Below are 27024 nucleotides of genomic sequence, written 5' to 3'. Positions count from 1 at the left end.
AACTCATGTGACCATATAGCAACTATTCAGAAATGGAAATAACGAATGCATTAATATTTTGTTTTGAATTTAAGAAAAGTCGATTGAATATTTACAGGTTTTATCTCGTTATTATTTTCAGAATAGTAACGTCTTTGTAACCAACCACAGTGATCAAAAACTCTCTATCTAATAGGCTACTTCAAAGATCAAATCAAATTATATATTGTAAAGTTTGTACAAATTTATGTAGCCCAAAACATAACAAAAAAATAGTCTACATAACTTTTTAATTATTATTATTATTATCATTCTTTCTTTCTTTTTTATTATTATTATTATAAGGCTATTGTTATCATCAACATCAGCAGCTGGCAAACCATAATGGAATCTATTTAAAGGGAATGATTGTGGTGGGGAGTTTGGTCAGAAAACTATTGCAGTGATAGCCTACTGCTGCGAATATAACGGGTTGAAATAAAAAGGCGTCGCCCGTCCACAGAGACATTTCTATGTGCACTATTTCATCGTGAAAACCTTAGTCCCCTCTGGCTATCATTTCAGAATCTGCAATTCAAAATAAATTTTGCCTGCCACTGCAGCAAGATTCAGCAGCTTTAGATATTGTTGTTGGTCCGACTTTGTCAAGACAAACCCGCCGGAACTCAGCCCCGAAATTCAACTGCTGTCGCTCTTCTCTTTCTTTACTTTCAGCTGTAGCTGTTGGGTCCTGTATATTTTGGTCATTTGATTTTCTATTTAAAAATAAATAAATAAAGATAAATGAGAAAAGCGGTTTGATTTTACGTTTTTGGTTTGTTTAAGAAGCGGAAAAAAAATATGTAGCTGGATTTTACGTATTTTTTGTTTGTGGGTAAAAAAAATGAGATTATGTTTTAATATTTGTTTTGAATGTGTGGTGGCTGAAATGCCCCTTTCATCCCTTCTGTACGCGCTAATTGACAAGCAGCAACCGCCAAGCTCAGCAGTTCATTTTTCACCAGGAGAAGCGGCAGACAAGCAGAGTTTATTAATCCTCACCCAGTTCTTTGCTAGTGGTGCTTTGCAAGATAAAAAAAAAATAATAATAATAATAATAATAATAATAATAATAATAATAATAATAATAATAAATTAATTAAATAAATAATAAAATAAAAAAAAATATATTATATTTATTTTAATAATTTTTTATTTTTTTATTTATTTTTACAATTAAATAACTTAAATAAGTGATATAAATGAATGAATGAATGAATAATGAACGAATAAATGAATAATTCAAGACAAAAAAATGTATTTACCAACAACTGCTGCTGTGTCTGCTAAGCGGAGTTTTAGTCATGCGCTTAATTGCACATAGACACCTCGCAGATTGACAAATTGGCTACCGCACGCTAAGTCGTGGCCACTGTAATAAATGATAAACCATGTCACAAAAAGGATGTATCCCTTCTGGTGCGAAAAAGAGAAAGAAGAAAAGGACATAAGGTGTGGCTTTGTCGTTGTGCGTTCGAGAGTCTCAAATTTAGGGACCGTCTCTAAGTTACATGCGATATTGTTATACACTTTTCTAACGTCAGTAGCATTTGAGGAGAATGACTTACAGTCATAAAAAAGCACTATAATTGTTCATCTAGGGGTCGGCTATAATGCACAGTTGAATATAATGTCGAATATCTATTAAAACAAACTGTAAGACATATGTAAATTATGCTACTTTTTCACATGGGCTCAAAGGCAAATTTGAAGCTCATTAGCATTTGAGGAGAAAGACTTGCAGTCACCTTATGTACATTTTAATATATATTAAAATAAATTATAAATCATTTAAGGTAAAAAGCGAGGCCCGTTTATCACTTTCAGAGCACATTCCTGTTATTAAAATTTTTTTTTTCTTCTTCTCAGGTTCCCTTACAAAAATTACCCATGGGTTTATCAATAACACCACAAATCATTATGTTCTTGTAGCCATGGCAGCTGCTACAAATTAACCATGGTTTTGTTACTTTTCAAATAATAATTTACAAAGAAGTATTAATATACTGTAATATTTTTTGTTGTTGTTGTTGTTGTTGACATTGTTACAGACCTAAGCCACCAATAGCCTTTAAATTAACTTCATATAAATTATTGCATTATATATTAAAAAAAATATGAGGCAATAATGATTGGTTAATAATAACACTGTTAAGAAATACATATTGTAGTAGTACATACAAAATAAACAATTTATGTACATGTTATTACAGAAATGCCTGCACAGGGAGCCAAATGCCATGTAATTGCTGCTGCTTACATTTTTGCTATAGATTACACAGCCTATATAATTTCTTCAATTTGGCAGCAGTATTTATTTCCATAAGCTTCAGACAGTTTGTGATTCAGAAGTTTAGAGTGATGCAGTAATGTTAAGCATTGACGTTTTATTTATTTATGTTGTAGTAATACCATAACCTCACTGTATTCATTTATAATGTAACATTATAGCTGTGACATTTGTGTCAATAATCTTGAAGCTTCAGAGTGACTCCGCATGTGGTGAAGCTGGGAAGCCCCTCAAGTCAAATTCTGCTTAGGGGCCCCAAGAGGCTTCAGGCCGCACTTGATTTAGGGTATCTTAATGACCTTAACCACCTGAGCGAATGCTACTTCCTGTTATCGGGATGGAAGCTGTGGATCGGGATCCGCTGATCCGGAGAAGTGCAGCAGACTACACTCTACAGAATCGAAAGCTTCAGTTGCTGTTGTTTGTGTAGCATAAATGAAAACATGTTCTGAGGTTTTTCTTAAATAGAGCATAGATTAAAATTAGTAGGCTAAAAAATCTGCACATTTCATGCCATTATAGATCTCATAGATAGGCTTCAATAATGTCGTTGAACAAAATTAATTTCTTTTTGGTCAAAAAAAAAAAAAAAAAAAAAAAATAAATAAATAATATATATATATATATATATATATATATATATATATATATATATATATATATATATATATATATATATATATATACGGTTTTTTATTTTTTTTTTGACCAAACAGAAGTTAATTTATTCAATGACGACTAGTACTATATATATATATATATATATATATATATATATATATATATATATAAAGCTTACAAGCACTTCTAGCAAAAGAACTCAAGAGGATTACCAAACTCTGCTGTCTGCCGCCTCTCCTGGTGAAAAATGAACTGAAACTTGGCGGTTTGCCAGCCTATGTCGGTGCTTGTTAATAGAAGGAGGGATGAAAGGGGCGCTTTCAGCCACCACGCATACATCTCAAAACAAATATTAAAGCATAATCTCATTTTTTACCAATAAACAAAAAAAATACTGCACTTTCAGATTATCCACTAATTTTCGCTTTCCTCGGGCTTCTTAACATTTATCTTTATTACCTTAAATAGAAAATCGAGCGACCGAAATATACCGCGGACCCAACAGCTACGAAGCGAAGAAGTAAGAAAGAAAGAGAAGCGCCACAGCAGTTGAATTCTCAGGGCTGAGTCTCCGTCGGGTTTGTCCTTGACAAAAGTCGGACCAACAACAATATCTTAAAAGCTGCTGACCCCATGCTGCAGTGGCAGGCAAAAATTTATTTTTGAATTGCGAGATTCTGACATGATAGCCAGGGGGACTAAGGTTTTCACGGATGAAATAGTGCACATAGAAATGTCTCTGTGAACGGTAGCGCCGTCTTTTATTTCCAACCCGCTATGAAGATTGCTTCATCAACGGCGCCTGGACCTAAAGTTAACTTCCGGTCTGTGTTATATCGGTCTGGCTGCCAAGTGCGCCACTCTACAAGCGCAGTTAAAGCCAAGGTGATGAGTAGACTGAAGTTGGGGCTCAGGTGGTTGTGCTCGCGGGATGTGTTTCCCCATACATTTGTTTATTTTGGAGACTCCACACAGATTTTTAAAAACTGATCGATTTTCAAAAAAAAGGCTTCATTAAATAAAATATGAGTAGCGCAACACACGTAACGCATTACTGCCGCGCTTAATAATAATAATTCCTTGCTACTTATGTTTTAAATATCAAAACGCGAGGCACAGTTGTTTTTTATATAAGCTGTATTTCTGAAGTAGGATCTGTAATGTTGCTATGCCTGATAGCAGCGCGATGAGCCGCACCAGCTCTGCTTTGTTTACAGCTGTTACTGAAATCTCTCTATTTTTTGGCATTAGGTCTTATAAGCTTTTAAAACATCTCCTGCTGGCAAAGAATGAATTTGCATATTCATTAAGAATCCGCTGAAACTGCTTGATGATGATGATAACAATAGCCTAATAATAATAATAATAAAAAGAAAGAGTAATGTAATACATAATAATACTAAAAAGTTATGTAGACTATTTTTTTTTTATGTTTTTGGGCTACATAAATTTGTACAAACTTTTACAAATATATCATTGGATTTGATCTCTTTGAAGTAGCCTATTAGATATGAGAGATTTTTGATCACTGTGGTTGGTTATAAAGACGTTACTATTCTGGAAAATGTTATGAGATAAAAACCTGTAAATATTCAATCGACTTTTCTTAAATTCAAAACAAAATAATAATGCATTCGTTATTTCCATTTCTGAATAGTTGCTATATATGGTCACGCAGGTTTCATGCGATTAAACCCATGGCCCCGAAAAATATAGCCTATCAGCAATTATGTTGTTTCCACGAACATGACCCCCTCTACTGCCAACTTCTTTTGAGCATTTGGTCATTTATTTATTATTATTATTATATTATTATTATTATTAGTCTATTATAATTATTTAGATAAATATATAGGCCTAAATATAAATGATCAGGAAACAAATCACTTCAACACGCTTCGAGTTGTTTTTGATTAGGTGCATCAAACGAGTGGATTGAACTCACTCATTAAGGACAGTGACTTTCTGCCCACCTGGTGTCTGTTTTAGTTTCATATTAAACGAGGGCTATCACTTCATTGATTCCATCATGTCACATTTATGTCTTCTAAATAGTAGAGTAAGACACTTTACATATAATATTTGTATGCACTTTGTAGGCTAATTGCTGTGTAAATGCATTAAGATCTCTTCTGGTATTGATGGCTCTGATGAAGATCCTCTGGATTTGGGGATTTTTGGTGGTAGGCTAACTTTGCCTATAGGCTACAGTCTTATCCTCTAACTGAATTTATCGATGTGTGGATTAACGCGGACGCTCATACATTTAGCCAGGCTGTTGCTTATCAGTATTTGTTTTTGGAAATTAGGCTACATTCAAATGCAGTGATCTACGCTTTCAAAAGCATTGGTCAATATGTTTGCTGACTTCACTGTAGCCTATGTGCCCCTGCTTCCTTCCGTGAGTTTTGACGAAAAATGGAAAAAATAAAGCCTGCGTTTCAGAGTCCCTGTTTCATGGCGTTTGTTAGCTCCAGGACATTTTACAAATCCAGACCAAGCGATGTTCTACTACCATTGTCCGAATAAAGAGCGAGCATATCCATGTCACACAGTAAGATTTTAATCCATACCTACGCGGTCTGGGCCAGTATCAACGCGTCAGTGATACTTTATTGTATTTCACCACAGGGGTGTCACTGTATTCTCAGCCTTCTCGCCTTCGCTTACTCTGAGCTCGATTGCTATGTCTGAGGTAAACCCGCTCTCCTCTCATCCACCTCACGAGGAAGAAAATGTAGGAAGAAATAAATGAGAAAATAAATAAATGTAGAAGAAAAACATAAATGTAGAAATAAATAAATGTAAAAATAAAATAAATGTAGAAATAAATAAATGTATAAATGATTAAATGTATAAATAAATAGAAAGAAGAAATAACATCATTGGAAAAAATAAATATATACATAAAAAGAAAGAGAGCCAATCATATAAATAATTATTTATTTTTAGTTTTTGCTAACTTTTCTATGTATATTTATTTATATATATATTTATTATTTTTTTTCTTTTTTACATTTATTTGTCCCATTAGGTATTATTACATAAAATCACAAACTTTCGGCCACAACCATCAAAAAAACATTAAGGTATTATTACATAAAATCACAAACTTTCGGCCACAATCAGTATAAACACATGGAAAGATCACAAAATGCTTGTTTATATAAGAATGCAACAAACCAAAGACCAGCTCCGCTGTCAAATGAATGTTTACATCTATGAGTGCCAATGAAAAATCCATGTGGACATTATGCATTATAAAGTACATATACATCTATGAGTGCCAATGAAAAATCCAGACGGGTTTATGATTCAATATGGAGTAAATAGTCATAATCTGTATACTGAAAGTGTGGAAAGATTCTTTCTCATACCAGAGTACAACTCCATTTGGGCCAGAACCAGGAATTCATTGAAATCACGAATATTTTGTGGTTTCATGCTGTCTAAACCATCAGGACCACAGAGAGGTTTGCTCGAGACCACTCACAAGTGCTGGATTTCACTAGTGTAACAGCATTCTTGACTGTTTCCTTCACTTAGCAAACCACAAACCCAGAAAGGAAAAACCATGTTTAGAGCAGAGCAAAGGATCCATCCCAAACTCATAGCAGTATGTCAATAAAAGTTAACTTCACCGCACACTGTCATACTAGAACTGATCCCAGTTACCCGGGATGAGGTAATGAGAGGGAAGATAAGGGGAGCAGTTCCACCTTACTGGCAGACCATACTACATATGGACTCCAGGTCATGGCAAGAAGAAGCCAGGACCACATGCTGTTTCTGCATGCCATACACATCTGACCCAGCCACACTGACCCCTGTGTACTCAGGAAGAGGCCAACATGGTGTAAAGATTCGTGTACATATGTTATCAGACAGGCAACATTTTTGCATATCTGTCAGGAAGATGTGACCTTGAGTCTCAAAGCATCTCTCTGTAGACAACAAACTGTAGTTCTGGGCAAAAAAAATGTTCCGGTATTAGTCTACATTGGGACTTGGAATCAAATCCAAAGACGCTAGAAATGCATTCACATTTTTGGAGGAAAAAAATAAGTACATTATTTCTATATATATAAATCCTTATACTCGCAATCCTACTTGCATTATGTATATATCTGTGAAAAAATCAAGTCATGTGCAGGCTAAAACTGACTTGGGTGCCAGGAGAGACTACATTATCTGAGGATTCCACTGAATGTTTGTCAAATTTCCAAACACATCCATCATCTTGCCTGAATAGGTCATTGAGTTCAGTCTGAGGTGCCAGGAGAGACCAGGTGCCAATGGCAGTCGTTTGTCCCTCCTGGAAGCTCTGAGTGCCTAACCTGAGGCTCCACTAGCCACAATGCCTCAGGTGAGAATGTAAATACAAAGCAGTAACTTCAGTTAGGGATGAAGCAAATCATTGCTGACATGATGTACATCCAGACATATGATTGCTATTTGATAGAGAAAGGAACACAGTCTGCTTGCTAAAATTGGACAATTCCCCATGCTTTGTCAGTTTTTGGATGAACACATTAAATATAGGTGGAAAAGAGATGATGATGCTGGGAAATCTATTAGGGCTGGATTGGATGAGAACTTTGCAGATTACTCTACAGATAATAAATCAGAGATTAACAACCCTGCCATATTTATACCCAATGAATTACCAACAGCAGTCATTTCCCGGATGAGTGCATACCTGAACTCACACTGCACTTCAAGATTCACAGTAACTGGTTCAGCACCCGATTAACACATGTCAAACTCTACAGAGGTGTGTGTGGAAAATAAACACAATAGTTTGTGATGGAGCTCCCCTTTTTAACCACTGTTGCAAACACTGAAGATCTGTTGATTTTTAGTGGTGGTATTAACCGCCCTATAGGCTACAGTCTTATCCTCTAACTGAATTTATCGATGTAGATTAGCATTGGCGTTCATACATTTAATAAGGCTGTTGCTGTCAGTGCATTGTTTTTGGGAATTAGGCTACATTCAAATGCAATGGTCTCGCTTTCAAAAGCATTGGTCAATATGCTTGCGCTTGAGAAGCTTCACTGTAGCCTATGTGCCCTGCTTCCTTTCCGTGAGTTTGGCCGAAAAATGGAAAAATAAAGCGCTTCGCGTTTTCAGGAGTCCCTGTTTCATGTTTGTTAGCTTAAGGACATTTTACAAATCCAGACCAAGGCGATGTTCTACTGACCATGTCGAGGAATAAAGGCAGAGCATATCCATGTCACACAGTAAGATTTTAACCATATACCTCACCCAGTCACAGACCGTATCAACGTCCAGTGATACTTATTGTATTCGCCACAGGGGTGTCACTGTGGCCTCAACCCTAAGCCTTACGCTTACTCTGAGCTGAGCTCGATTGCTATGTCTGAGGTGTAAACCACGCCCTCCTCATTTACCCTCACGCAGGGAAGAAATGTAGGGAAGAAATAAATGAAGAAATAAATAAATGTAGAAAAACATAAATGTAAGAAATAAATAAATGTAAAAATAAATAAATGTAGAAATAAATAAATGTATAAATGAATAAATGTATAAATAAATAAAAGAAGAAATAAATAAATATGGAAAAAATAAATATATACATAAATAAGGGAAATAAATGTATAAATAATTTATTTATTTTCGTTTTTTTTTACTTTTCTAATATGTATATTTATTTATATATATATTTATTATTTTTTCTTTTTTTACATTTATTTGTATATTTCATTTTATGTATTTATATATTTTTATTTTTAAGCAGGACTTGGCATTCCATACCCATTAGGTATTATTACATAAAAATCACAAACTTTGGCCACAATCAGTATTTATAGTAAGGGCTGATCCAACGTTGTGGTTGTGGAGGTGGCATTATAAAGTACATATTTACAGCGATGAGTGCCAATGACAAATCCAGAAATGGTTTTAATGATTCAATAGGGAGTAAATAGTCACCAATTAATCGTAAAATCCAGAAAAAGTGTGGAAAAGATTCTTTCTCATACCAGAGTACAACTCCATTTGGGCCAGAACCAGGAATTCATTGAAATCACGAATATTTTGTGGTTTCATGCTGTCTAAACCATCAGGACCACAGAGGTTGCTCCGAGACCACTCACAAGTGCTGATTTCACTAGTGTAACAGCATTCTTGACTGTTTCCTTCACTTAGCCAACCACAAACCCAGAAAGGAAAAACCATGTTTAGAGCAGAGCAAAGGATCCATCCCAAACTCATAGCAGTATGTCAATAAAAGTTAACTTCACCGATAACACACTGTCATACTAGAACTGATCCCAGTTACCCGGGATGAGGTAATGAGAGGGAAGATAAGGGGAACGGTTCACAACACTGGCAGACCATGCTACATATGGACTCAGGGCATGGCAAGAAAATAGGACCACATGCTGTTTCTGCATGCCATGCACACTGACCCAGCCACACTGACCCTGTGTACTAGAAGAGGCCAACATGGTGTAAAGATCTGTACATATGTTATCAGACAGGCAACATTTTGCATATCTGTCAGAAGATGTGACCTAGAGACTCAAAGCATCTCTCTGAAGACAACAAACTGTAGTTCTGGGCAAAAAATACCCCATTAGTCTACATTGGGACTTAAATCAAATCCAAAGACGATAAATGCATTCACATTTTGGAGGAAAAAAATAAGTATATTATTTCTATATATATAAATCCTTATACTGCAATCCTACTTGCATTATGTATATATCTGGGAAAAAATCAAGTCATGTGGGCTAAAACTACTTGGTTAAGATGTTCTGTACATTATCTGATGATTCCACTGAATGTTTGTCAAATTTCCAAACACATCCATCATCTTGCCTGAATAGGTCATTGAGTTCAGTCTGAGGTGCCAGGAGAGACAGGTGCCAATGGCAGTCGTTTGTCCCTCCTGGAAGCTCAGAGTGCTTTAGCCTGAGGCTTCACTAGCCATAATGCCCCAGGTGAGAATGTAACATAGCAGTAACCAGTTAGGATGAAGTAAATCATTGCTGACATGATGTACATCCAGACATATGATTGCTATTTGATAGAGAAAGGAACACAGTCTGCTTGCTAAAATTGGACAATTTCATGCTTTGTCAGTTTTTGGATGAACACATTAAATATAGTGGAAAGAGATGATGATGCTGGGAAATCTAATAGGGCTGGATTGGATGAGAACTTGCAGATTACTCACAGATAATAAATCAGAATTAACAACCCTGCCATATTTATACCAATGAATTACCAACAGCAGTCATTTCGGATGAGTGCATACCTGAATACACTGCACTCAAGACCACAGTAACTGGTTCAGCACCCGTTAACATGTCAAAATACAGAGGTGTGTGGAAAATAAACACAATAGTTTGTGATGGAGCTCCCCTTTTGAACCACTGTTGCAAACACACTGGCCAATAATGGAATATTTACAGGCTAGAGAAAGCAACAAGGAAAAAACTTGCATTTATATAAAAAAAAGTTATTAAATATCTTCAGTTCAGAAACTGTTCTATGTAGTCTTTCAGATGTCAATCACCATGCTCACATTAAATGGGAAGAAATGTAAAAAATAAATACAAATGCATCTTTCTGAAATTTTCAGTTTTTAAAAATTAGATGTGACAGAGGACTGGGTGACCCTGAAAAATCGAAGATTCAATGGTTCGATAGGAGGACTTGATTCGACTACCAATTTCACAGTCAAATATTCGCGGGATGTTATGATCATGCAATTTTGGCTATATAGAGGTGCTCAAATGTCTGATTTCACATAGAACTACTATTTTTCTCCAAGTAAGTTAATATACAGCCTATTAAAATAATGCTGTAAATAAGAATCTGAAAAGAAAGAAGCTTCAAATAAATATTTTAACAGGCGTGAATAAATCCAACCACCCTTATAGATTTAAGTTTCACTTTCCATAATCCGTGACCAACAGAGTAGCATCTTGGCGGCAGGGATTTAAAACTTTAACAAGATTCAAATTGACACAGGCAGCGTGAAAGATTGGATTTTTTCGATCAGGTAGGGCACAAGTGATTTCAAAACATTTCAGCCGGTTTATATATATATTATTTATCTTGTATAAGATGCATTTGGTTGAGCTGCGCTGCAGTAAAGTGCTTCGTTGTACGGTGATTATCTCTTCAGCGCGAACAGGACAAGCAATGCAGAATATTAATAACTATGACTGGGACTGTCATATACATAATGATAATAATAATGATAATAATAATAAAAAAAATAAAAAAATCTCACACTACACCCCTAAAAATATAACACCCCCCCCCCAAAAAAAAATATTACTCGACTATCAGTCGAATATCGGCAAGATTCGAAAATTGTGATTTGACTATAAAAATTCTTAGTCAGGGACACCCCTACCGAGGACCTTCAGAAAGTCTGACATACTAAACTGACTGTACTTTGATCCCTCACATCCAACACTCATAAAGAGTGAATGCTGTCTGTCTTTTAATGTTCTTTTGAAGAGGAGTGTCTCCGAGGCTGGCCGTAAGCAGTATGAGTGAATGCTGTCTGTCTTTTAATGTTCTTTTGAAGAGGAGTGTCTCCGAGTAAGCCCGACCAAAGAGCTTCTTCAACACCATTAACCTTTCACAAAAGCGCCTTGATTAGCACTTTCTACCTTTTATCTCCTGAAGTGAACCACGCTCTTTACTTCAATAACCGAAAGATACAACACTATTATTGAGTACAATCAGCAGTCAGAAAACCTACTGAAGCCACATTATTCCTGACTTCTCATTCGCACTGCATTTGGCCCCATTTATGGCACAATGTTGAAAAACATCTCCAATCTAATAGAAACAGACACGGGGCTTATGTGAATAAACCTACTGAAGCCACATTATTCCTGAGGTTCAGTAGCACTGCAGCACACCCTTTCATGCACATTTCCATTAAAGCTGACAATGATATCAAGTCCAATTAAAAGTGCTCTGAGCAGCCTGATGAAAGTGCTTGTTAAACTGTGTCCCGGCGCATCATATTGGGGACCTTTCCATTAATCACACGGCAGCATTGTGGTGGAATTGAACTATATTTATGGCTGTAAAAGGTCATGGGTCCGCATGGATGGGTAGTTTCATTAATTCGCTCAAATTCACTGTTCCATCATCTGAGGTGCAGTGAGTGCTTGTGCGTTGAGCATGGGTTTAACCTCTATTAGATTAGGCACTGAAATGTGTTTCAATATGAATCTGCATGTAAAGAGGGGTCAGATGGCAGAGAGATATCAAGAACATCGAAAGAGGTCAGCAATCACTTCAGGCTATATCAGGCAGCGTCTAAAGTCGATACGGATCAGTGCGAGAGACCGACAACAGCGGAAATGTCAAAGGTCCACAAATGTCCTCACATATACTAGGACTCAAAGGTAAAGGTGGCTCAAAGGCCCGGGGCCAGGAAGAAAGTTTTGGGACAGTTGACAGAACTGTTTTTATATTTGTTTATAATGTTTTTATGATTTGCATCCTTATTTGGATTTAAGTAATGTATAGAAAATTGCTCTTTTATGAATTCTGATATGTCAACAAGGTCAAGGTGTATACTGTAGCTAGCTGACAGATGAGGTATTTTCGGAAATGCCTGAATGACTAAGAATGGAATGGCCTGAAAAAAAAAAATAGTTGGAATGGCCTGAATTATTATTTTTTTTTTGCATATTTCATTTGACACAAATACAAAAGTAGCAGTAAAAGATGGAAGAACAGTCTGTTAAATACAGTATTTCATACTGTGTACCTGGGATTATGCCCCTCCAGGTAAAAATAAAATAATAATAAAAAAGACTTTTGCTAACAGGTTTCCAGTGCTTTTCACTGGTAAATTAATGGAAAAAAAAGGTTAATTGTTTACATATTAAACATGTTGACTATTTGTGGATAATTTGAATACTTCTAAAAGGTATTAATGTACATTTTATGCAAAGACAAGATAATTAAAGCTTTCAACAAGTAATTTTAAAACCATCAAAAAACCTTTATGTGACCCCCCTTGATCACATTCTGGGTGTCAAATCAACCAAATTTGCAGCAATATTGTAGAATAAATCTAAGAAAATCTATATACCTAACTTTGACAGTCTTAAAAAAAAAAAAGTATGTTTTTCTGTGGCAATGTAGCCCAACTGGCCCAAAAATTTCTCACAGCGTTAAAGGGGTCATATGATGCGATTTCAATTTTTCCTTTCTCTTTGGAGTGTTACAAGCTCTTGGTGCAAAGAAGTTGCAAAGACTAAAGTCTCAAATCCAAAGAGATATTCTTTATAAAAGTTAAGAGTCAACCACGCCTACCTAAAACGGCTGGCCAATCAGAGCACACCTTGCTTTTCAGACAGATGAGCTTTGTAAAAATCAACATGTTTCAGAAAGGCGGGGCATATAGGAGAAACAAAAATGTTCATTATGTTGAAAATAATGTTTTTTTTTTTTACCTTTAATCACATAAACACATTGCATTACACCAAATACACAAAATAATGTTCTTTTTAGCAAGATCATATGAACTGGGTTCAACGTGGTGCAGAAATTACTAGTATCCTCAGTAAAGTAGTAAGTAGTTTCTCATCTTTTTGCATTACTTCATGTTTTTTTGTTGCTTTCATATGTAGCATAAAGCAGTTCTGTTCATCCCTTGGGCCCTATCTTGCACCCAGCGCAAATGACTTTGTACACCGACGCATGTGTCATTCCTATTTTGCACCCGCGCAAAGCGCGCTTTTCCCTCCACAGAAGCACGTCGCTAAACTAGTGAATGAACTTGCGCTCCCTGGGCCTTTCAGCGCAAAAAAGGAGGCGTGTTCCGGCGCAAAACAATCCCTGGTGCTATTTTGCTGTTCCATTAAACAATTGCGCAACTTACCAGAAAAAAACCTAGTCTAAAAGTCAGTGGCGCGTTGCGCGTTGTTCATTATGCTATTTTAAGGGCGCATGCTTGACCATAATGTATAGCGTGCACAACGCGCATACACTTTGCTCATGTAATCTACACAGATGCAACAGTTATTTTTGCAAATCATAAATTGTTACACTAAAAAAATTTTAACACATGAGATGACGGAAATCATTGTGGTGTGCCACGAAGATGTGAAAAAATAGGCATAAATCTAGCTTACAAAATTATTCAGGCTAATTGTAGTATTAAGGATCAGACCTGTTTGCCCAATAGTGGCAAGACATATATGTATATAAGGACATCTGACAAATTGGTTTGTCCATCAAGAACCAGGAAAAAAAAAAATCGACTGAAAAACTGAAAAAAAACTGAAAGACTGACAAAAAAAAAAAGACTGTGAAATCACCTTTACCATAATGTAAGTACATTAAAAACCTTAGTCTTCAACTTACCAGTTAAGTTGAGCTTGCTCATATTTTTTTTCTTTTGCACAGTGAGATGGATTATGTCTTGGGACAACGAATTAGACGCCGGAGGGAGAGGGTATATACCGGCCCAGACAGACCTATCTCTCCCTCAGTGAGGAGGAATGCATAAGAAAGCTACGCCTGACCCGACAGGCTGTGACAGACATCTGCCATCTCCTGGCAGATGAGTTGGGAACTGATGCACAATGTCCCTATGCCTTCCCCGTGGCAGTAAAGGTTACAGCGGCATTGCATTTCTATGCATCTGGGTCGTTCCAGCACCCCCTTAGCTCCATTGGAGGCATTTCACAATCTGCCATAAGTTCGGCTATACATGCAGTTACATCAGGTCTAGTCCGACATGCTGGGGAATACATCAAAATTCCCCGTCACACCTGACAACCAGGAAAGAGCAAAGCAGGCATTTTGTGCGAAGTATGGGTTCCCTGGTGTCCTTGGTGTTATAGACTGCACCCATGTGCAGCTACGTGCCCCATCAGAAAACGCACTTGTATACATCAACCGCAAGGGAACCTATTCAATCAACGTACAAGTCATTTGCGATGCTTATAGTAAAATCACCCATGTCTTTGCGAATTATCCTGGCTCGAGCCATGACTCATTCATACTGGCAAACTCTACCATTCCTGCCATCTTCGAGGGGAATCCCCCGTTGGATGGGTGGCTGTTAGGGGACAACGGGTATCCGTTAAAGACATGGCAACATTTCCATAAATCAAGGTTGTGTTGTTGACATAGATGAGGAAATATTAGAGGACTTAAGGAGACGTGATGGTGAACTGCATGTGCCGATGCCACTTAACCCAAATGCCCCAGCAGCAGCACGGAGAGGAGAGCTTATATGACAGAAGAACTGCTGCATCGTCTATAGCAGTGGTTCCCAAAGTGGGGGTCGCGACCCCCCGGGGGTCGTGGGACCCGGCGCAGGGGGTCGCGAGATGATTTCTATAAAAAAAGTGGAAAAAATATATAGGCGCTATATATTTTTTTGTTGCAATTAATTTAACCCTTTCGCACGTACGATCACACCGGTATGATCAGTCTAGGCTGGTCCTGGAGTGTACGATCACACCGGTCAGTGCATGACGTGAAATTCAAATGTGCTCTCGCGCGTTGGCTGGCGCTGAGAAGCCAGAGACAGGCGCGCTCAGAGCTGTCATCACAACTTTTCAGTGTTTTCCAACCACATAATGTTTATTTTAGGTTTCAGACATATAAGTACTAAAAAAACAATACATTTAGAGTTTGTAAAATACACACTGATGTCAAAGGACGAGGCAATATTAATCCTTTCCATTATAATTAGACACGTTTTATGCATATCAGATACCACATTGTGTAAGTAACTTTAAAGTTTACTCTATTATTCTCCCAGGTTCCCCATCCACTTACTTTTATGTATTTCGGGAGAAGTGGATGAATTCACGTGTTGTAAATCCAACAGATCCGATTCTCTGAACTGCGTCTGCGGCACAAACTAAGATGCCGTCGCGCATACAGCTCAACTAACGCGATCGTTATAAAGGTGTTTAAACAACAAACACTTCCACTTGCATATATTTGAAAATCGGAATATCAGCTATTTCATGCCATATCTAACACATTTGTGAATATTTTGAATAAAAAAGGAAAAATGACATAAAAAGCAGATCATCATTCCATTCAGCTCTGTTGTTTCTGCGGTGTGTCACGTGACAAGCATGACGCGTCACCATGGAAACCATAAAGTGGCACATCTAAATAACGATCGCCTTGAAAAAACTCACGCTGGAGGGTCAGCCAGAATATTTTAAATTTACGTGTGAAAGGGTAAATTCAATACTTGTTAAATGGTGTTTGCAGAAAAGTCTGATACAAATAAAAAAATAGGCCTATATATATATATATATATATATTATATAATATATATATTATATATATATATATATTATATATATATACATATCCAATTTGTAAATTTTGTCCCCAGACATTACGAGATTACTCAGCGTCAATCACAATCAAGTTACGTACGTACATCACGCGCAGCAACAACACAACGTATCCCGCTGTTTGCTAAAGTTAAAGGTGTTTGGAGGCTCCAAAAAAAAGGGGGGTTTTGGGGGGGGGGGGGGGGGGGGGGTCGCGGGCAAGCAGCGCATTTATCATGGGGGTCGCGGGTTTAAAAGTTTGGGAACCCCTGGTCTATAGTGAGGTAAGCAATTTAATCTCGGTCTAATTGTTATACTACATTGCAAACATATAACCATACTCGTGATTCAGAGAGAAAGAGGTCCAAAAATATTTCAAAAGTATTTATTTGTGAAATTTCTTTGTATTGTGTCAAAAAGAAAATCAATAGCAACACCAGTAATTGATAAAAAAAAAATACAAATGGAAAATGAGGTTAAAAATATTTAAACAGAAAAAGTTTATTTCTTTTTTTCCCTCCTCTGGTAGTTTTGCGACGCGCGCCACGGCGGGAGGACACCAGAGGGTCCGGGAATGGCATTGCGCGATGTGCGCCTGGTGGAACGGGTGGGATGGAGATGGAGTGGGGGAAGGAGGAAGAGGCACAACAGGAGGTGGTGGTGCGCTTGAAGGGCCACGCTCCATGGCTGCAGCAATCCTCTCCAGGCTTGAGGAGATGTGCCCGAGAGGCCGCAGCAACATCGCCATCCGGTCAAGACGGCCATTCACACTTTGCCGCATCCCAGACAGCTCCCGCTCCAGCATTTCAAATCCGGTTTGCTGGAGCTGCAGGAAAGGGTGTTCCTCAGGTCTAGCAATGCTGCCACGGCGTGTAGTGGGTCTGGACCTTGATTGTTGCGATGTTCCCTCCTCAGATGGCCCGTGCGCACGGCTCGCGAGGCCAGGGTCTTCCTGCTTAGCTGTTACATTGTTTTTCTTTATTGTGTGGCTGCGTTAAATGTTTTTCATGTAAATAACGATTAAAATATTTTCATAAGAAACCTTGTATGTGAATTTGTGTACCTTGGGGTTGGACTGCTTGCGTTTCTGATTGGGTGCCGATTTCAAAACCCCCAAATCCTCCAAAGCTTTCAGCGGTGAGGGTGGACGCAGCGATGTCCTCTGCTGGCGTCAGGTCCTGAGTAGAGGCAGATCCACCTCCCGTAACACGGCGTGCCCGATTGATGCTGGCAAGCTTGGACTTTCCCCGTCTTCTGATGTCATTGTAGCGCTTGCGGCACTGGTGCGACGTCCTAGGGATGCCAGCTGATGAAACAATTATGGCTATTTCCTCCCATGCCTGTTTAACCGACGCTATTTTGGGTGGGTTTCTCCCATCCCCATACAACACAACTTCTCTGTCTTTCACTGCTCTTACAAGAACATCAGTCTCCTCGGCTGTGAACCGCTCCTGGCGTGCGCCTGGTAAATACGCCATAATAATAGCAATCCATAATGGAACTTGCGCACCTGCTTTTAAAGGGAATGTTGGATGACGCTCTGATTGGTTTATTTCACGTTACACCCAAACCACACCTATGAATAATGAAGCTACTTCAGACCAACCCATTTTAGATTTGCGCCAGGCGCAAGAGCCATTTATCCCGCCGGGAAAATAGCAACAGCACCGAGACCCGCCCACAAAGTTACTTGCGCTTCGCGCTTTGACACTTGCGTTTCAGATCGTTAAAATAGGGCCCCTTATGTTTACAGAAGGATACATTGAAGTAAAACCTCTAGTCCAGATCCTAACTTCAAATCCAGCCTGATCTTGTCCCCCCTCAATTGTCATGTCTCTTTGTAATGCCCAATAAAAATCCTCCAACAAAACAAGGTTGTGACAAGAAGGTATAGACCACCAGGACAAATCACACTTTGGTCCCTCACGGCCTTGTTTTTATTTGCACTGATTGTCTTCCCTCACTTTATAATAGCTCAAAACAACAAACACACAGGATATGTTTCTTTGGGCTGCTATTTAATGGAGACTGTTGAGGTCTGACATAAGCTTATCCCCATTTACAGCTCCACAGAAGTTTGTAACAGGCACTGTGAGAGGTTTAATGTATGCAGCCTGCACTCACACGCTTGTGTCACGCCGTCCTCCTCTGATGAATGACACCTATCCACCCAGCTGCCTAATTATTCACAATTAATCAGCGAGGAATCAGGGCTGTCACCACTGTCACGACCCCCTCCCTCATTCTCCCTCACTCCACTTAACGCCCACACTGTCATTCTGCCACGCTCCGAGCATGGCATGGCATTGCCATGGTAACCGGAAGAGCTTTAACAACCTGGGTATTTGTACCAGGGTTACTGGACCAGTCAGAGACTAGGAGGGTGGGGTGCAGATGTGACTAATAAATAATTTAATTCCATTCCAGTTGCATTCAGTTAGTTAACTAATAAATGCAGCACTCCATAAACACTGAAATTGGAATTCTACCACGTCCTAGTCACCTAAAATAATCACTGGAACAGCACTCTTGGACATGCAACTTCAGGTCAGCCTGGGCAAATTCAATGACTTCATCATTTGGCGATTTCCAAGATGCCAACAAATATAGCAATGGTCCATTGTATTTCAGGAGGAGGTCAGAGAATTTGAAGTAGCATGACTCTAATGCTTAGAGGTTGGAAGCAGGAAATTTCAACTTGAGTATTGCTACTTCTGACTTTGTCTTGATTGTGTCTTCCTCAAGTGGGCACATAAGAGCTTGGAAACTAAAGCACTGATTGCATTTAATGCATATAAATCCCAGGACATTTTGATTACTCATGGCATTATCACACTATAAAGTATCATTTTTAAATCAAATTAATTCCAAGGATTATACTGACATACAAATTTAAATACATTTCAGAAAACATAAAAAACAATCCTAATGCTTATCTAGTGATCACAAACTAATTTTGTTGGTTCAGGCCGATCACGGCTGAGAAAAATATCAAGTACTATATGATGGAACATATGTGTGACCTTAGGAGAGTACATTTTAAAAAGGTGTGGTCACATTTACAGTTTCTTGCGCTGTGTACAATTTTGTAGTCATTTCAATAGAAATCCAAGTGTCCAGTTTAGCAAAAATGTTCCCCATGCAGATAATGCTCATTCACATTGGTAACAAAATTGCTGTGCTGACCAACAGGAAGCTTCTTGGTTTGAAAGTGACATCTTACCCCTCTACACTATTGATAATAAACAATGAATCTTTTTTGCCCATTCAAAATTTCACTGAAATGTGACCACACCTCAAGGAACCCTAATAGCCAGTGAACTGAAAATACACCATGAACAGTTAAAATGAGAGACTATTTATTCCTTGCCATTATATTCTGTGTCTATGATTTAAAACACTTACTCTGCCAGCTCCTCCAAGCTCCGGTACACATCATCTTCATTCAGCGCTGTGTCCTCTGATGGAAAGGGCCTGGGGAGAGAGAGAGAGAGAGAAGAGATGAGAAAGAGAGCATTAGCCACCGCACACAGAGAAGGAAAGAATATAGCACGATTGACTGCTATAACATCCATAATTCAACAGGTGGGTTTATTCATGAGCCTTCCACCTCCTCCGTGATTGACGTTTGTAACAATATGACAGATGTTTCAAAGGCATTTATCTGATTTCTGACAGAATACAGCTGGCACAGTGAAAAGGCTGTGGCAGGACTGAATGACATAGGCTATTGCAGTTTGACAGAGACACCTAAACGCAAACACTTCAGCCCTTTTCTTAATAACTGCAGGTCAGACTCTAGACTCCTCAGAGAGCCGACCCACTGGGGTTTTAAATCCAGGCCTCACGAACATTCACCGGCCAATTAGAAAGCTGCAAATGGAGAACTGATCAATTATTCGATTAATGGCATGGCTCTTCCTCCAGAGATCTCATCAAATCACCTAATCTCACATATTATGTGGGGCAAAAGGTGCTGTGCGGCATGCAGAAAACATGAGGCATGGAAAATAAAGTGATTTTGAGGCAAGCCTTGTCACTTTGGCTTTAGTGTGTATAGGGTATGCCTCAAAGTCACTACAATTTAATAGACGTGATTCACACCTTTGAATAATGCAGACTTTCTACCTAACACAAAACATCATGGCTTTATGGAGCTCTTCATGACTGGAAAGAACCAATTCTTAACTTAGCTGCTGTCGCTGCTCTTGTGTGAAATGAAATGAGCTATATATGCATTTAGTATGCCACATTCGTCAGACCGTAAATGGCACAACACAGGCTTTTATGCAGCATCATTTCCATAAAAATGTGTTTTCTACTATGGCTGATTATTAGAGATTCAAATAAACCAGAAACCCAAGCATCCTCCAAGCAACTATCCAGAATAGTCCAGCAACCACCCTAACAAATACCCTAGAAACCAAAAAGAATAGATTTTATCTTATACAGTAGTCAACATTTGAAGTAGATCAAAAGAGTTAATTAAAGTTGTCCTAAAACAAGAATGCATTTAGGTTTTAGGACAACTTTGATGAAAGGTTTTGATCCACTTCAAATGCTGACTAGTGTATATGCTCAATAATTCTGTATTCAAAAGGGTGACACTAGTTGGCCTTCATGCTAGGCTTGCTGGGATAGATGGTGTTGGCGGTGATACCGTAATTAAGTCACAACACCGGTTACATCACTTGCCCACAGTGGCACCGTCCCCGACCATTGTTTTGATTTTTTTATAGTAATAAAAATTCAGTTAGAGAACAGACACAACAATTAAAAACTTAAAGCGGCTGCTCAATGCAGCGTGACGAACGACTGTCCATCACAGATTGGATTTTATTTATCATGTGAGGAGAGTGGGTGGAGCTGACTGACAAAAAGAGTGAGGTGAGAAAGACAAGACGATGGCAGATGATTTACGAAATGCAAAAGCTCCTGTTTGGCAATATTTTGGATTTTGAAAAGCCCATTGATTTTTGGCATTTATTTAAGGTGATTTTGGAAGTTTTTGTAAACATTTGTTTCTTATTAAATTGGTTACACAATGTTTGGTGATTTTTACTTTATTTATAAACTTTGTGTAATTTATTTATTTTATTTGACATCAAGGTGTATGGCGTGCCTCCAAGCTTTCTTATTTATTTTGCTAATAAACGCTCTACATTTCTTATTTACTTGGTTCCACAATGTTTCCTGATTTTCAGTTTTGTATACCTATTTAAACTTTGTGTAAGTTATTTGTTATGTTATATTAGGCCTAGCCTACATAATGATGTATTTTGAATTATTTTGTTAATAAAAGTTCTTTCATTTATATATATGCTAAGTTGAGTTTGAAGATGTATTTTGTTGTTGTTTGAATTGAATTCAAGCAATTGACACCGAATTGCTGCTAGTTTGGAAGCAAAAGTAAAATGCGCACGGTGCTTTTAAGCTACTTAAAAGTGAAGGAAATCGAGAAAAAGAGGGAAAACTCAAACAAACTAAAAATGAAAAATTGCCTTACGACAAATTGTCATTCCCGACACTTTCGCTCTTTTAAGATAGATTTAAACATTCTGTGTTCAAACATACTTTGCAAAAATGTCACTGCAGATATTCTTTACAACTTAAATCTCAACTTACAATACATCACTCTCAAATACAGTAACTTTAACAAATAAGTCAACCTGCCATACCAAACAAGACCACAGAGAGATGCCAAAGGACTGCATATAAACTACTATACAGATCCATTCAGAATCACTAAACATGCCAAATGAAAAATGGAAACATTTACGAGTTTAAAGCCGTATGGATGTTTTCTGTGTAATTTAATGTGTGACTGATGTTTGTTATCAATTCGTCCTGTTAATTTAGTACAATGGTGTTGGTGTTGATGTCCGTGTCCATGAGTGCATTAAAAGCTGTAAAAAGGAACCTCAGCCTTCGCGTTGGGAATATACTGAACTGTGTTCAAGTAGAAATATAATGTTATAGTGATCAGTATGGCAAGAGCACACATTCATTTGAGCATCAATAATAACAGACACACGTGTGCTGAATGTTACTTCTGTATGTCACTGTAATCATCTTAACCTAGATAACAATCGTCATCCATCGCGCAACACTGGCTTCTTTTATCTAGCTGCGAGCTGTAGTTTGCGTATATGCTCATACAGCATTTCTGAGCTGCCATTTAGTTTGTAGGCTATTTCACACAGCACAAAACAGCTTGAGCTGTTCCGAAACACAGAATATCATAGAATACATAGGCCTACAAGAGAGTGGCTGTTTTTTCATATATATTTAAATTATTTCACATATTAATCATAAAATTTGTTAATTTATTATATTTTAAGTTATCTTGCGCCCCCCTGGAGGATCACTGACGCTTCCAATGAGTTACGCACAGGCAAGGACATTTGGCATTTTCTTCAGAAAATATAAAAATCAAGTTCAACCTCATGTTGACAGAGGGCCATCTCTTCAATCATAACTACGCTGTATTCCTGTCCCTACGGAGCTGTCAAACAGCAGTGATGGAAGGAGAAAAGGAGAGAGAGAGAAATATAGAGCTATAGGGTAGGAAAGGCTGTGACCTTGAGTCATATTACTAGCTGGCTTTAACGCATGATCTAAGCAAACTGTCACTTGTGCTTTTTTAATTTATTATTTTTTTGAGGTCAGGCGCACAAAGAGCCCCCTTACTTAACCAATGCTGACATCGGACATCCCCGCCCACACAATAGCAGACTAATAAACACACATACACCCTTACAATGTGACCAACTCCTCACCTCACACATCCCAACAACACGACACTCAAGGATGCTATGCCTTCTGATGGACAGAGAAGAGAGAGAGAGAGAGAGAGAGAGAGAGAAAGAGATGATCTCTGACAGCTAACAGAGCACATCACTATTACATTTAACGTTAAAGCTGCTGCCAGTCAGCCCTATAGACAAATACACACCATATGGATGTATATATGTCAAATAAATGCACATGCACGTGCAATATAAAAATAGACATGAATAGAGTGGTATGATTTACTCTGTGGGTTGTGTTCAAGCATGCACTTAGAGGACCACCTAAGGACATGCAATCAAAGGTAAAAACATTTCAAAACTTCACCATGACAAGCTCAATTGTAGATGGTGGCCTCATCTTTTATTTCCTTATTACAATGCATCACAGTCATTGTTGGCAGGAAAACAACCTCCAAATGGATGCATTATGTCTTTGAGGTGAAAGCATAAATGTTTCACTCAGATGTATTTTGATGAGCGACTATCACCACGCTGAACTCATAAGACAAAGATGCTGTATCGCATGATGGAATAATTGCTGATAGCAAAATAATTAGCCTGCTTACAAGGCTTCATCAAATGAATCGCTAATTAAACATCTCGGTTCAAAAGGAATTCCTCCTCATCTGCTACAGATGTGCTTATAATAAAAGAAGGTTAAACCTGCTCACAAATGTCACACTAATTAATCATGTGAATTAAACACTGTTTCCATTCCTGCATCTCCTGTCAAATCAACGGTAAACCAACAGTTTGCTAGTTACTGTATCTCTGGGATTTTCCAGCATTTATGAGCATTTTGAGATATAATTTATTACAGTTTGAATTTATCACGAGTTTCCTCATCTAAACTGTTAAATTCCTAGGGCCCTATGAATCCCATTTTTTGCATTTAAATTTTTCTAGATTCCATTTTTTTGTGTGTGTTTTAATTTTTCTAGATTCCTTTTTTTCCCCCCGTTTACACTTTTCTAGGCTCTGTTTTAATGGATACATTACATTTTATTAGGGCTGTCAGTCGATTAAAAATGTTAATCTAATTAATTAGAATCAGAATTTAATTTTTTGGGGGTGAACAATCCCTTTTTTTTTTTTTTTTTTTAATGAAATTATACTCTAAATAAGAAACTAAGTCTGCCAGGAGGTGGCGGTAAATGCCTTCATGATTCATTCAAATGGCTGATTCATCCAGGAATGAAGTAAACGGCTCTCTCTATGGGCCTTTGAATAATTGATTCACTTGATTCTTTCAAAACGGAATTCATTCAGAAACTAAACACCGCTGTGTTGCTCTGAGATGCACAACAATTCTGCTATGGGTTTAAAGGTAATATCTTCTCTGCAAAATTGAGCAAAACACATAATATTGGGTTTAAAATATAACACAATATCAGTTTCTTATTTACTGAACTGTTGTATAAAATCACATTCAAACTCGTGATACTGGAGACAAACAGCACTTGTGTGATAGGCCTATTCCTCTTGCTGCTCGTGTAACGTTAATATCGCTTAACATATGATATAAATATGAGACAAAAACACTTACAGGGGCATTTTTTTGCAAATCAAAATGCATGTGTAATTAATAAAAATGTTGAGATTTTATTATATTAAACAGAAATTTATTAACAGTTTAACAAAATTTACATTACATTTAAATGCCTTACAAAAAAAAATTCCCTGTAAATTCACTTTTTTTTTTTTTTTTTACTAAATTCTGTTTTCAATTAATTTACTAGAATCCATTTTAATAGTTTAATTAAATATTAATAATCAAAAGCATCTCTATCTAATTGATTTTAGGGGAAAATAATAATTTATTATTTTATTCATTTATTTTTTTTACAGAAATACTGTGTTGTGTATTTAAATTTTTTATATTTTTGTGCTAAATATTCCTTTAAAATAATGTTTTAATGATAACTTTATTATTAATAGTAGTAGTACTATCATTACATTAAGTAATATTTCTGTCACAATTCCTTCAAGTAAAACCAAATTTTTATCTTTATGGGTTGCTGTGAGGTTAAATTTGGTAAATTCTGTGACATCCCGCATTATACAGTAAATTTTGGTTTTATGACTGGATCTCATCGCATTGCGGAAATCATATGACCCTAAATGCTGTAAACTGATCAGTGAGTATATAATATATTCAGTTTCAAAAAGAGATAAGGACAAAAATCAATCCATCCATCTATCTATCATGCAGTAATTTGTTCACATGATCCAACTTTTGGTGCAGGTGTGTGCTAAATAGAGATCACGTTACAATACCCTACTGTGGTGTGCTTAATTAGTTGACACCAAACATTCACATAGGATCAATTAAGAGTCTTTGTTTTAGCCAAAACCATTCACTTCTTAATAAACCCTCAGGCATCATTAACAGCGTAAACATAGACACTGCATTGACAATCCAAAAAAAAAACCAAACACTAATGCACAGACACATACACAGGAAAACTCACCCACACACAAACTCAGGAGCTGTTACAAACCTGATCATTAGAAATCAGAATAATATGAAAGCTGCTCCCATCCCTCAGTGATTACAGCCTGAAACACATCAGGCCAATACTCGCTTTAATTGGATTTGGCAGACACATCAGTCTCTTTCCAATTTAGATTATGTCCAAGCAAACAGTATCCCTGGGTTTTTATCTCACAGAAACAGATATCTGCTCTCTATTCCGAGAGCGACGGCTCAGAAGAGCTTGAAGAATATTGAAACATCTGAAGCGTTCAGCAGTTGGTTCCATGAAGTGAACGAAAGATGTACAGAGGGGAAAAAAAAAGTGAAACTGATTCATTTTCTATTAGATTTCACAAGATTAGAAAACATACTGCAGTATGATTACAAAACCAGCTAAAGCTCCTCATTCATGCTGAAAGAGTCTATATAACTAAACATCACATTTACAGACTGTAACATTACTGTTTATATACAAGTGTGTTGGTTAAGATAATTTGAGTGTTTTTTTTAACAAATTATACAGCAATTAACCTTGGTGTTCAATTAAATTAGATTTTCAGTGATTATTTAATATTTTTTTAAATAAACATTTATATTTTATTAATTGAATCATTTATTTTGCACAATTTCTGTCATACAAATAAATAAATACACTCAATTAGATTTTTCTTTCTGCAGGTTACATTATTACTGAATCATAACCTATTTGTTCACAAAATGCTTTATAGAGATGGATCAAATAAGAGGTTATGAGATGAACTTTTTTTAAATAACATGCACTGTTGTGAAACAGGATGACTAGAAATATGTTTAAAATATGCTAAATTTTAATTTCTTAAAAAATAAAATACTACATTTTAAATTCTGCTAAATTTAATTCTAATTTACAGACTAAAATCTTCCTTAATATCTCCTATTTTTTCTCTCAGTAGTAATAACTTTGATTTCTCATCACCTGAAAAAACTGCAAGCATTTGATTATATTGATATTCTAAAAGACACAGGAGCTCAGTTATTCCTCTGTATCCAAAGCAGCCCAGAGCATCACTGGAGGGATGATCAGAAGAGAGCATCCATCTGATCACTCCACCAGCAGACTCTGGTTTTCTCTCAGGACTTGATAAAGACTGAGTGAGACACAGCACTTTCCCGTTGCATAGAAGAGCAGTGTGTTTCACCAGAGGAATCAATAAAGCAGAAAGTTGAGTGGATGCAGAGGTTTATCTGATGCTTACAAGCCGCTTCAATCTGCTCTGAAATTTCTTTCTTCTATCAAACACCAGGAGCTAAACCATTTGTGTTTTGTATATTATGCTTTCTCCCATTCCTCTGTTATGCTTGTCTCTGTATAAGACATGACAACACCGTCTTTCATGCAATGTGTGTGTGTATGCATTCATAATGCACAGCAATCATCTTACATGTGTAAACAGGTCAAGGTGAATTGGGCATGACTGGCTGTTATGTACATTAGTCGATGTAGCTACTGCATATTTAAAGTGT

The 27024-nt window shown here is 37.2% G+C and overlaps 1 protein-coding gene across 8 annotated transcripts in view; it reads right to left on the bottom strand.

Annotated features, from left to right (window-relative positions):
- LOC109088616 (vav 2 guanine nucleotide exchange factor) overlaps positions 1 to 27024 on the bottom strand; it is a 192218-nt gene that overhangs the window by 33988 nt on the left and 131206 nt on the right. For all 8 annotated transcript variants that reach the window (XM_042748522.1, XM_042748519.1, XM_042748520.1 and 5 more), the window contains exon 4: positions 19660 to 19728. In XM_042748522.1, the coding sequence (XP_042604456.1) occupies positions 19660 to 19728 (69 nt within the window). The remainder of the gene's footprint in view (positions 1 to 19659; positions 19729 to 27024) is intronic.

Source organism: Cyprinus carpio, chromosome B21 (assembly GCF_018340385.1).
Source record: "Cyprinus carpio isolate SPL01 chromosome B21, ASM1834038v1, whole genome shotgun sequence".
Lineage (NCBI taxonomy): Eukaryota > Metazoa > Chordata > Actinopteri > Cypriniformes > Cyprinidae > Cyprinus > Cyprinus carpio.
This window is presented reverse-complemented; position numbering and strand designations above follow the sequence as displayed.